Below are 12521 nucleotides of genomic sequence, written 5' to 3'. Positions count from 1 at the left end.
TGGGGTCAGGTGGTCCAGGCCCTTGTATAGAGATGCGTCAGCACTGTGGAAGTTTAAGGTGTTTGTTGTGTAAAAGTAAACAGGGAGGCAAGATTATAGCACAAATACATCTGAACAAGGAGTGGGGTTATCACCTACAGATGTCAAGGAGTCAGGGTTATTGTGTCCAGAGCAATAAAGAGGCAGGATTAGCGAATCTTGGTAGGAGCTGTCTTCAGGTGAAACTCAGGAAGAAAGTTACAAAACATTTCCTTCACACACCGTCACCATCTGCACATGGACCCAAGGAAGGCTCTGCCCCTGTCATGGGGCCGAAACACTGAGACCCTTGACATGTTTGTGCCTGTGACAAACAACACACATCCACCCAGGACTTCACTCACCCTACATAGTTTGTGTGTGGGTGGGTGGGTTTTAACGTTCTGTGGCTTTTATTTTTTGTTTGCACACTCATTAGCACGTGCTGTCTACAGAGGTGCACTTGTGCCTTTCCACCACGGGTGGTTTGTGTTTTTCTTGTCTAACTGCTGTGGTGAGGATTTCTAGTGCTGTGTTGGATACAGTGAGTTTGGCTGCTTGCTTCCCTCTGTTGGAGAGAACACTTTCAGCCTTCCCTTCTTGAGTAACTTAGTTGTGGTTTCCTGTATGGCTTCTGCTCCACGGGGAGTAGTTTGTTTCTGTTCCCAGTTCTTTGAGTGTCTTTATCGTGAAAGGTTTTTTTTTATGCTTTTTTAAAAATTATTTTTATTACATTTTATTTACTGTTGTTTTGCAGGCGTGTGTGCGTGCCACAGTATGCATGAAGGGGGTTAGAAAAAAACTTATAGGAGGTTTTTTTTTTTTTTTTTTTTCTCCTTCTACCATGTGGGTCCCTGGCTTGGGCATATTGAAGTTTCTAGGCTTGAATGGCAAGCACCCTTACCCACTGAGCCACCTCACCAGCCCACTGACCCACTGACCCACTGACCCACTGACCCACTGACCCACTGACCGTCAAGGGCTTTTTCGGCACTAATTGAGATGGCTGTGTGATATTCGCTCTTTATTAATGTGGCCATTACACTGATTGATTTTGATTCTTCGAAACACCTTTGAAATCACATTATAAGTCTCAGTTTGTTTTGTTTAGTCTTTGAAATTCGAGGATATTGGTCTTTATTTCTCTTTTCTTTTAGTAGATTTGTCTGGCTTCAGTATCAGAGCGATACTTGTCACATAGAACGAAATCAGCAATTCTTCTGTCCCTGTCAGCTCCAAAAAGGAAAATTGATGCTAACTATTCTTCTGCTATTTGATAGGGTCCTCCCGTGAAGCCAACTGGTCTTGAGCTCTCCTTTTTCTGTAGGCATTTTTTTTTATTGCTGCTCAGTTTCTTGCTAATTATAGGCCTGTTCATATTTTTAATTTCTTTATGATTCATTCTTATTACGTTATGTATTTCTAGGATCAGATCCACTCCCTCTAGATTCTCCAGCTCAGCTAGCGTGCAATTATTCATAGCAGCCTTCTGTAATTCTGTGTATCTCTGGGGTGACATCACTTGTCACTGTAATCTCTCATTCTTCACCCTTGGTTGCTTAAGCCTCCTCTGTCTTCTCCCATTTGTTTTTCTAGAGGTATTTGGATTTTGTTGATCTTTTTATGAAACCAACCGCTGGTGTTGCTGTTTTTCTTTCCCTCTCTCTTCCTGCTGTCTGTGCGTCTGTCTGAAAGAAGAAAGAAAGGAAAGACGCTCTTCTGAGTGGCAGCCTGGTACCTTCTCACTGTGTCCTGATACGGTGGTCAGAGATGAGAGGGCTCTCTTGGGCACTTTTTATGCTAACCTCATTCATCAGGGCTCTCCCTACACTCTTCCCTCCCTCTGTGGCACAGAGGGTCAGTTTCAGTGGGTGAATTTGGAGGATGGAAACACTGGATGCTCTGGGAGGGGACACTCAGTCTTCACTACCGCTTGGCTCTTTGTTGTGTCTATGGGATTCCTGAGTGTGTGTGTGTGTGTGTGTGTGTGTGTGTGTGTGTGTGTGTGCGCGCGCGCGAGCGCGTACATAAATATAATGTATATTTTTCAATATAGGGTTTCTCTGTGCAACAGCCCTGACTGTCCTGGAACTCACTTTGTAGAACAGGGTAGCCTTGAACTCACAAAGATCTTCTTGCCTTTGTCTCCCAAGTGCAGCGTTTAAAGGTGTGTGCCACCATACCTGGCTGGGATTCCCATACATTGATTGCTCTCTCCTAGTGCATACCTTCAGCTGTGGGTGATGACCACGTGTGATTGTCAGTGACTGAATGAGGGGATCCTGAGTAAAAAAAAAGAGTAAAAGATTTCTGAACAACCGGCAAGCAAAAATTAACCCAGAATCCAGTGCAAAATGAATAATTTCTGGCAACGCTCACCAATGTCGCCTTGTGTGACTTCACTGCAGCCTTAGCTCTGAGCACACAGTGTACACTTGCAGTGTGCATGCCCTCATGCTCGCAATGCCGGGAACTTTGCTCAAAGTGCCCCCCACTCAGATTCAAGGCTGTTATATGCTACGTGCTGTGATGCTTTTTACTATGTACACGGAGTTTCCTGCTCCTACAAATACAGAATGTCTGCATCAGCATTTTCTCGCTGTCTTTCCTCAGCATGGAAGTGTCTAATAACACACCTTTGGATTCTATTGTGTTAGAATGTGTTAACACACACAGTTAAAATTGCTGTTTGGGGCTGGAGAGACCAGATCAGTGGCTACAAGCACTGGCTGCTCTTTAAGAATTTGGTCCCCAGTACTCACATTGAGTGGCTTACGGCATCCTGAACTCTAGCATCAGGAGATCCAATACCTTCTTCTGGCCTCCAATGGCCACTATACACATATAGCTGTGTACACACATGCACGTGCGCCTGCGCGTGCACACACACACAGTGCATGTACATATATATAATTATAAATAAAAATAACACTTAAATCGCTGTTTGAGTTACAGCCTTAAATATTGTAAATCACGAAATGGATTTTCATTCAGGATTAGGGCAGAATTCCCAACAGGTTCTGATATGGTCCTAAACATATTTCTGTCACTTTGTGCTCATTATATGTCCTGAAGCTGAGTTCTTATGGGGGCTGAGCCTATAAATAAACCTGTCACCTGTGACAAAAGCTTCTGCCATGACCTGTGGTGCTCCGTCTGCTTTTGTCCCTGGTATGGTTCTGATACCAGTTCTCCTGCTGTTGCTTTGGCTGCCCCTGCTGAGGGATGCCCTGTGCACTGTAGTGCAATCGGCAGCTTTTCTGGCCTCTACCCAGCACTTCAGTAGCAGCCCCCTCCCCTAAGTTGTGATCCAGGCATTGCTAAATGTCTCCTGAGGAACAATGCCAATAGCATCTTCCAATGATAGGTTCCTGAACTTCAAAGCCCTCCTACAGTATATTGGGGTCTTTCCCTCAGTTAACCCTATGAGCTATGACTCTGAACTGCGTCTCTTGCCTCAGTCACAATGGTGTGCAGAGGTGTGGATTCCAGGTGACCCAGTGGGAGCCTTCTGACCTCCGTAGTAAGGATTCCAGATCCCTCTGTTTTAAATGTCACTCAGCAGTATGGTAATCTGAGCGTGTGCCCGTGTGCCCTCAGTACCCTTGGCAGCGAAGGACTGTCCACTGAGAAAACTCTGTTCTCATCCGCCTGCCCTTCCTGCAGCATCAATAGGACCAGCTCTTCGGAACGTGTGTCTCCAGGCGGCCGGAGGGAGAGCTCCGGGGACTCCAAAGGAAGCCGGAACCGCACGGGTTCTACCAGCAGCTCCTCCAGTGGCAAGAAGAACAGTGAGAGGTAAGGAGGGCCCTGCTGGCTGCACCTTCCATTTATTACCCAAGGGACGACTCTACCCACGGGACAACTCAGAAGATCCCTCTTGACAAGTCAAGCCTACATCTGAGAACCAGGCCTTCCGAGATTGCATTCGTAGGTGTGGGGTAGCTGGCACTCACAGGTCATATCCTGAAAAGTATAACTTAGACTTCCAGCCCCCAGTGTCTGAAATGATGATGATGATGATGATGATAATGATGATGATGATGATGGATGGTGGTGATGCTGATGCTGATGCTGATGCTGATGCTGATGATGGTAGTAAAGCAATGTCTAAGAAATTAGCCCAGGAAGTGGATCTGAATTTCCAGGGGTGGTAGCACCTATCTCCAATATACCTTCCCAAGTTAATCTTAAACTTATCTCTGTTTAAAGCTTGTCGCAATATTTTCTGAGATTTTTATGTTTACTCCATTTTTAATAGTGAGCTAACACCAGAAATGCGAACCATTTTCCCGTTGAGTTTTCCTGTTCTCTGCTTTACTCCTAACTTTGAAGTTTCTATGAGTTTGCACAGCAGGTTATGATAAATTTGTGAAACGCACACTAACATTTTACTCACAGAAAGCTGTGATTTAAGAACGTGTTGGGTCAGTGGGGTTCCTGTGCCTTTCCGCCTAGCGCGGCCTCATTCTCACCAGGCTCTGGTTTTAGTTTTTCTTTTCTGTGGAGTCCAGGAAGGAGTCTCAGCTTCAGAGGTTAAACTTCCTTTGAGATGTTCATGTAAGGAGATGGCTTAGTCAGAACGCAGTTGGTTCCAAACCACAGGCTGAAGAGCTTCCAAGTTTGAAACTTTGTGGGGACTCAGTCCTGTAAAGGGATGCTTAAACTCTGTGTCAGCTTTAGCTCTGAAGAGGATCTTTGTAAAAAGAAGAAGGGGGTGGAGAGGAGGAGGAGGAAGAAGAGGAAGAGAAAGAGGAGGAGGAAGAAAAAGGAGGAGGAGAAAGACAAGAACAAGAAGAAGAACAACAAGAAGAAGCAGAAGCAGCAGAAGAAGAAGAGGAGGAGGAAGAAGAGGAGAAGGAGAAGGAGGAGGAGGAGGAGGGCTGGAGAGACGAGATGACTCAGTAGTTAGGACCACTGGCTGTTTTTCCAGAGGACCCAGGTTTGATTACCAGAACCTGTGTGGCAGCTCACAACAGCCTGTAACTTCAGCTCCAGGAGCTCTGACACCCTCTACCTGGGCACTGCACACACATGGTGCACAGACAAACATACAGGCAAAACATCCATACACATAAAGTAAAACAATTTTTAAAAATCCTGACAGCTCTGACTTAAATTGTGTGGTAAATTGAGTCCACCGCGTACTGACAATTTCAGAAACCATGAACTCATCTTCTTCTCAGACTGTTAGTGCTTCTTAGGGGAAGATTATGCTAATCTTATGCTAATGAGGTGGTAAGATCCTGGCAATGAGGCCAGGTGGCCACAGAGGCAGCCGAGTGCCCACCCCGAGGCTGCTCTGTGTGGAATTCAGGCTGAGGTTGGCGCTGACCTGAAATGTCTGTGTTTTGGCAGGTCCTATGAACATCTGATTTTTATCAGGAATTTCCAGAAAGAATCTACACTGTGTAAAGTCCAGATCTGTCTTATCCTTTAAATCCCATGGCTTTGCTTAATGTACTCGGTAAATATTTCCATGAAGGATATTTACAAAGGGATTTTTTTTGAGAAATGCCACGGGAAGGAATTTTGATTTGGAAACGAGAGAATGGGACTGCTTGCAAATCATCTTCTAAAAATAATCCTGGCCACTGTGAGTGTTCGCTTGGAACCAAACCCTCCATCCCATTGAAACCAAGAGACCACCCCAGCCATTCTGTCACCAGTGGGTTCAGAGAGGATACTTGGGTTCCCACTGGCACTGGTGAATACTTTGAGCCACCTACTGGGATAGTCATAAGAGTCAAGTTGGCAATGTGGGCACTGCCCGGCCCAGATCTCCACATCATTCCTTTCTCCACATGAGCAGCTCCAGCGGTGGCCTCACAGAGGCCTACTGAAGAACTCTTGGACTCCAGGCTAATACAGAGAAAAGCCTAGGGACCCCTCCCCCAAGCCCTGTGGATTCTACCGTGACTTCCGGTGGTGAAGGGTGAAGACAGGCTGGGTTCTCCTCTTGTTGGGGCTGTGAGCTCCAGGGAGTCACCTTAGGTGGCTGTCTCCCATCTGAAAAGATGTGCCTCCTCAGTTTCTGTGTAGGCCGTGAAGCAGAATGGAAAGCACATGGAAAGATCTGGATGTCTTCACGTTTGAGAGCCCCGGCTTTTCCTCCGTGATTTTGAGACATTTGTGTCTCATTCTTTTGGCTCCTAGGGTACTAAATGGGAAGAGAACACCCAATGGCATGCTTGGTGCTCAGTCAAGGGTCATCTATGTTAGGTTGGCAGTGCACAGAAAAATAATGCATGAAGTGTTCCGAAATTCTCAGCCATTTCTTCCTCGTGTGTAAAGTGAAGGTGACTGATGACTTCGGGCCACTTCTGAAGTGACTGCTCTTTTCTTTGGTTTGCCAAGTTTAATTACATTTGTATGAATGACCCAGGCCATTGAGTACAACCCAGATTTTGATAAAATCTAACTGTGACTCAGGAAACGGAGGGCCCACGCCATGATCCTCCCAGCTGCCTCCCAGGCTCCTGTAGCGGTACACTGACCAGTTTGATAGGTGGAAATGCACTGACGTCACACAGAGAACTTGGGCTCCGCCCTGATCTGTGGACTCAGACGTCACGGGTCAGTAGCCATAACGGTCAGTGTGTCACGTCCCATGTGCAAACAAGCTATGTGCAAGAATGTCACACTGGCATCCGCAGTCCTCAGCATCTATAGGACAGTTCTGTAGGCTTCATGCAGCTCCTCACTGTTGAGAAGAAAATAAGTGTCTGTCAAGCCATGTGTGCGCCTCTTTTCCTTAAAGCTGTAGTCTTTATTATGTTTTCCATGTCTTTGCCCCGTGTCCCAGTGTCCCACTTGCTTTAGAAGTGATCGAAGGAGTTGAGAGTTTTTCCCGTGACGCCGTACAATCTTCATCTTCCGTCTTCTGCTGTTTAACATTTAAAATCTTTTTGCCTCTAAGCAGCCTTGGGACTTAAACGGTATTTAATCTCTCTACTGACAATGCTTCCATTAGAGATAAAAGCAACGTAGGGCAATGTAATATTTTACTTTATGTAATATTCATGGCAAATGAATATTAATGATTACATAATGAGTCTTGTCACCATGAAGTACTTATTAAATTTAAAAAGGGAGTCAGCAATAACATTCTGAAAGAATGGTGTGATGTAGCTGGTGCACTAATCCACTAAGGAAACTTTTTAACTTTAAAAAAGTTACTTAGTTTGGTTTACTTAGTGGTTACTTAGTTATAAGTTTAGAAACACAGTTTACATTGTATGTTGCTAGACTGAGAAAGTGAAAGTGTTTCCCTTCTAACCCCTCCCCCATAGAGATGTATCAACCCCATAATTAAGATACTATGTGTCCGTCTACAGCTTGTTGCAATGGACTGCTTTTGTAGCGTAAGAACTCCCGAGCCATCTGTTAGAAACTTTGTTATCACATACATATACACTGTCAGTCTTTGGAGTCAAATAATTTGAAGGGAAAATCAAAGTATTCTCTAAGACCCAACCCCTGCTCCTCTGTGCAGCCGCCCTGTTGCTTCACAGCGCGCTGAGGACGGCTGGGCTGGCCTCTCTTCCTTCTCAGAGATATACAGGCCATGCTTTTCTCCTTTGACTGCTTCCTCCAGTCCCTAAAGCCCAATTGTTTAGCTTCTATACTGCTAGCCTAGTGGTGACCTTTGACCTCAGCATCCAGTTAAAGAACTCCTGGCTCCTTATCCTATCCCTGGCCCTGACAACGAACCCCTTATGCCTGTCTCTTCTGTTTCCCAGCAGGATATTATTTGTTTCTTCTCTTTTAGAGTTGCTTTATTTCACAAGTTACCTGATTCTGAAAAAAAAAAAAAAAAAAAAAAAAATCCTGAGAGGACTTGAAGGTCCCCTATAGTATCAGTGGCAATGCAAGGCTCACGAGACACTTTCCACATCCCCAACCAGAACTTGCTCTGTAGCCCAGCAGGTGTGATACCCACAATCCTGCCTCAATTTTTCAAGTACTGAGATTGCAGAAATGTGACATGATATTTGATGCCAACAAGGTTTTTCTCAAGCAGTCAGATTAAGTCAACATCTTTAACAATGCTGCGGCACATAGTAGGTGCCCAGAAAACATTTCCTCTTAATGAGGACGAGAGGAGGTTAAAATGATGTCTTCTGACAGTCACACCTAAGTCTCCATCCTGGCTCTGCCATTTTGTGTTCTATGGTTCTAAATTACTAGATTGGAGAATGGGGGTAGGGGCAGGGGTGGATTCTTCAGCATAAAAATAGTATCTACCTCATAGGTGTTACGAAGATTGAATAAAGTCTTCTCCAGAGCATCCTCCACACCAGGATGACCTGCAGTTGCCATGCGTAGCTATGATTACTGTTGCTCTGTCCTAGGTCTCAGGATCCATGTTACCTCACAATTCTCCCCACAGCCAGTGTTTCTCTTCTTGGGGACTGTCCGAGTTTTGTTGCTCTTGCTGTGATGAGAAAGCAACTCTTTCCGTTTACAGTTCCAGGTTAGGGTCTGTCACTCAGGGAAAGTCACAGGCAGGAACGTGAGGAAGTTAAACACACAGAGATAACAGCCACAGTCAAGAGCAGAGAGTGTGGGGCCGGAGAGTGTGGGGCTCAGCGGTTAAGAACGCTTTCTGCTATTGCACAGGCCTCAGGTTCCATTCCCAGCACCCATGTTGTGGGGAGGTGGGGGATGGTAGCTTACAACCATCTGTACTTCCAGTTCCAGAGGATTCAATACTCTCTCGGCTTCTGTGGGCACCAGACATGCATGTGGCGCGCAGGAGTATATACAAGCTACACACCCACAGAGCAGAGACTGAGCTCCTGCATGCTTGCCTTCCCTCCGGCCCCTCTCTACTTCTACACAGCCCAAGACAAAAGATGCTACTCATATTCAGGCTGGGCTCTTCCCCACCCTTAATTGACCCAATTAAGAAAATCTCTCCCAAGCTAAACCCAATTCAGACAATTCCTCGGGGAGACGCTCCTCCAGGGGATGCTAGATCAGGCCCAGCAGACAACTCAAGTTAACCGTCACAGAGACATTTGGAGGTCCGTGCCTCCTACCCCAACCTGAAAAGAGAGGAATGGGGAGCTGGGACAATGGCTGTCATCCTACCCATGCACCCTTCAGCAGGGCTTCACTTGGACCTACTATGTGCACAGCATGATGCAAGGCAGGATGGAGAATGGGAAGGGCTGTGATGACATTGATTCACCTTCACAGGACTTGTTGACGGCATGGAAACAGACTGAGCCTGGTCTCCTCAGTTTCTGTAAGACACAGCACAAAGCAGTGGGAAAAGTAGGAAAAGGATTTGGACGCCCAGCTCACCGAGAATAGCTCTAAACTGTTTAAAAAAAAAAAAAAATGGCGCTCAAATTATCTTAAAGCACAGAAGGTGGCCTACCGGTATCACTCAGAGACTCCACCCAGTTGTGGTCTTCCTTCTGGTGCTTCGGAATCTGGAGGGAAGAGTGACAGTGTTTGGACAGACTTTACGTTACCCTGCAAGGCTCAGCCAAAGAGCCCCTTCTTTAGCCCTCACCTGAGGTAGATGTTTGGCAGACAGCCTGTGTCTGCGGCTGGGTGTCTCTAGCCCTCCTCCTGCCTTGCTCCATTCCCATCTGTGACCTCTCTTGGGTTCTAAGAGAGCAGAGACATTGTCCTTTCTTAGTCTCTGACCCTGTAGCACTTTTGCAAAGTGCAGGAGACACACACACACACACACACACACACACACACACACACACACACACACACAAACTCCCACTAAGCATTCCTTGAATGAATGAAATTACATTAAAAAAAAAAAAAACAAAAAACTAGAACTGTTTAAGAAACTGGTAAGGAGCGCCACCTAGAGGGTGACCATCAGCACTACACTTTAGCCTTAGTGTTTTGTTCTGGAGTCTTAGTTAAGTCTCCGGTCTCTTAAAGTGGCTTCTTGTGGGCGAAATTGGCCAAGTGGGAAGTCATTAGCACCAGTGTGTGAGCACTTTGTCCTGTCTCACTCGGTCTTGAAGGTAGTTCTGTCCATTTTGTGGATGAAGAAGCAAAGCTTACCGAGGAAAAGCAGCCTGTGTCCCCTGATGTGCTGCATAGGTTTGAACTAAGGAACACAAACACTCCAGTAGCCCTCGATGCCTCTTCGACTTTCGGCTTTTGTGCCCACCTGTGTCACTTGCTATTAGAAGTCATTCCCTCTTCCCAGACTCCTGGAGACCTGAGCATCCGCGAGGGTTTGAATTCCCCTGTGGACTTTCTCTTTTTGGTGGTCTCTCTCTCTCTCTCTCTCTCTCTCTCTCCCTCTCCCTCTCCCTCTCCCTCTCCCTCTCCCTCTCCCTCTCCCTCTCCCTCTCCCTCTCCCTCTCCCTCTCCCTCTCCCTCTCCCTCTCCCTCTCCCTCTCCCTCTCCCTCTCCCTCTCCCTCTCCCTCTCTCTCTCTCCCCTCTCTGTGTGTGTACATGTGTGTGTTAGTGTACTCGCCTGCATGATGAACATGTGTGCAAGCCGGAAGTTAATATCAGTTGCCTTCCTCAATCAGTTCTCATTTGAGACTGGGTCTCACATTGAACCAAAGACTCCCAGGGATCCGCCTCCTGTCTCTAACCCCGCCCCCTGAGACTCCTCCCCCACCAGCACCAGCCTTTCTGTGTGGGTGCTAGGGGTCTGAACCCAGATCTTCATGCTTATGCTGCAGGCACTTTAATGACCTCGGCACTTCCCCAGCGCCTGTAACTGCACTTTCCTCTCTCTGTAAACTGCGCAGAATCACTGACAGTGGGAGTCAAGGTTTGAGGTCTTTTTGCCTTGTCTTTCGGCTTCCTGTCTGGCTCCTGCATCCTGCTCCTACAACCGCAGGAGGTTTGCCTTGCTGTCTTTTTTCCTTTCCTTTCCCTCACCTTTCTTCCCACTCCCTGTGAACCCAATGCATAAGTGACATGGAATCAGGACTCTGGCTTCCGCAGGGCACACGGATCACAAGACTGTCACTCATGCCCTGACAGTGGGGGCAAGCCAGGTGAGCCACAGAAAGACAGCTATTTTAAGTCTGACACAAAGCTGAATACTGGGCTAACAAAACAAGAAAAGAAAAGGGAAAGTGGGGGAGGGGGCAGGCTCCCCTCAAGGGACAGGCCAGCGCTGCATTTTTGGCAGAGTGTCAGAAAGAAAACACTTGGCTTTATAGGAAGAGGGGACTGATCAAAGGCAGGGAGTGGGCTGGCTGACTGGTCAAATTCCTAGAGGTCCAGACAAAGGGGAATCCCACACTCTCACACACTCCTTTTCCATAGACCTTCAGGGAGTGCCCAGAACAGCCTGGAGTGGAATGTGGGTGGGTATAGCAAGAGACTTTCTGAGGCACACCAGGTCATCTGTGGTGTGTGAGGAGAGAACCAGCCTCCAGACCTCGCCTCTAGTGCCAGGTGGTGGTCACCCTCTGTTGTGCCCTGGAGATGCAACAGTAAGCAGCATGAAAATTCTGTATTTATGGGCCTTTCTGCCCAGTGAAGAAGCAAAATAAAACAGGGCTCAAAGTGCTAGAGACAAAAATGACCCAGGGTGGGGCAGGACTGCGGACTGTGGTTTGAGGGAAGACTGCAGTGTTGGCTGGACACCCAAGAAGGCCTCACAGGAAGTGGCTACTAATATAGACCCAAGCAGCAACCCTGTGTCATCTGCAGGCTGATGTCCAGGAGGAGAGACAGGGAGCCAATGCTGCATACTGGAGTGTTCCAGGCAAGGCCATCAGGCAAGGCCATAGAACAGTAGCTACAGGCTGGAGACCAGAGCTACTCACCCAAGGGGTTAGAAACGGCTTGCCTGGGGCCATATAGCCCCAAGGGAAGCTTAGCATTTAGATTGGAAGGCCAGAGTTTTTACAGTCCTATTTCTGTTGACCACACTTCAGAGTTTAGAAAGTTTCACCAACAGCAAATTCTACTGTGTGTTTGAGCCAGTCTTGTGTCACTGTGTAAGCCACAGCCCCACCACCCACTCTACACACACATGGAGTGGCTTGGAAATCAGGGTACCAGTGGGTCATATCGCTGATACAGCATGGGCTGAAGGGTGACTTCTAGTTGAGGTACCTTCCATTGCATCTCAAGTTAGAACTGAGGAAAAAAGAGGTGATTTCAGGGAAACGGAGATGGCTCAGTTAGAATGCCTGCCATGCGAGGCAATGTACTGGCTAGTTTTATGTCAGCCTGACACAAGCTGAAGTCATTTGGGAAGAGGGAAGCTCAGTTGAGGAAATGCCCCCACCAGTGGGCAAGTCTGTGGGGGCACTTTCTAGATTGATGCTTGGTGTGGGAGGAGCCATCTCACTGTGGGCGGGGCCACCTCTGGCCTGGTGATCCTGGGCACTATAAGAAAACAGGCTGAGAAAATCAGGCTGGGGGCATCAACTGTAAGCAGCGCCAGACCTCCACATCATCTCCTGCCTTCAGGTTCCTGCTCTGAGTTCCTGCCTTGACTTCCCTCAGTGATACATTGTGACCTCAGAGTTGTAAGCTAAAA

At 47.2% G+C, this 12521-nt stretch overlaps 1 protein-coding gene across 11 annotated transcripts in view; it reads left to right on the top strand.

The window, feature by feature from the left end:
• Positions 1-12521, top strand: part of Eml1 (EMAP like 1) — a 155132-nt gene that overhangs the window by 106990 nt on the left and 35621 nt on the right. For 9 of the 11 annotated variants that reach the window (XM_076921219.1, XM_076921217.1, XM_076921221.1 and 6 more), the window contains exon 4: positions 3685-3816. The exons of the other annotated variants lie outside the window; for them this stretch is intronic. In XM_076921219.1, the coding sequence (XP_076777334.1) occupies positions 3685-3816 (132 nt within the window). The remainder of the gene's footprint in view (positions 1-3684; positions 3817-12521) is intronic. 11 annotated transcript variants of the gene reach the window in all.

This window comes from Arvicanthis niloticus, chromosome 23 (genome assembly GCF_011762505.2).
Source record: "Arvicanthis niloticus isolate mArvNil1 chromosome 23, mArvNil1.pat.X, whole genome shotgun sequence".
Lineage (NCBI taxonomy): Eukaryota > Metazoa > Chordata > Mammalia > Rodentia > Muridae > Arvicanthis > Arvicanthis niloticus.
Note: the sequence above shows the minus strand (reverse complement) of the source record. Positions and strands in the feature narration are given on the sequence as shown.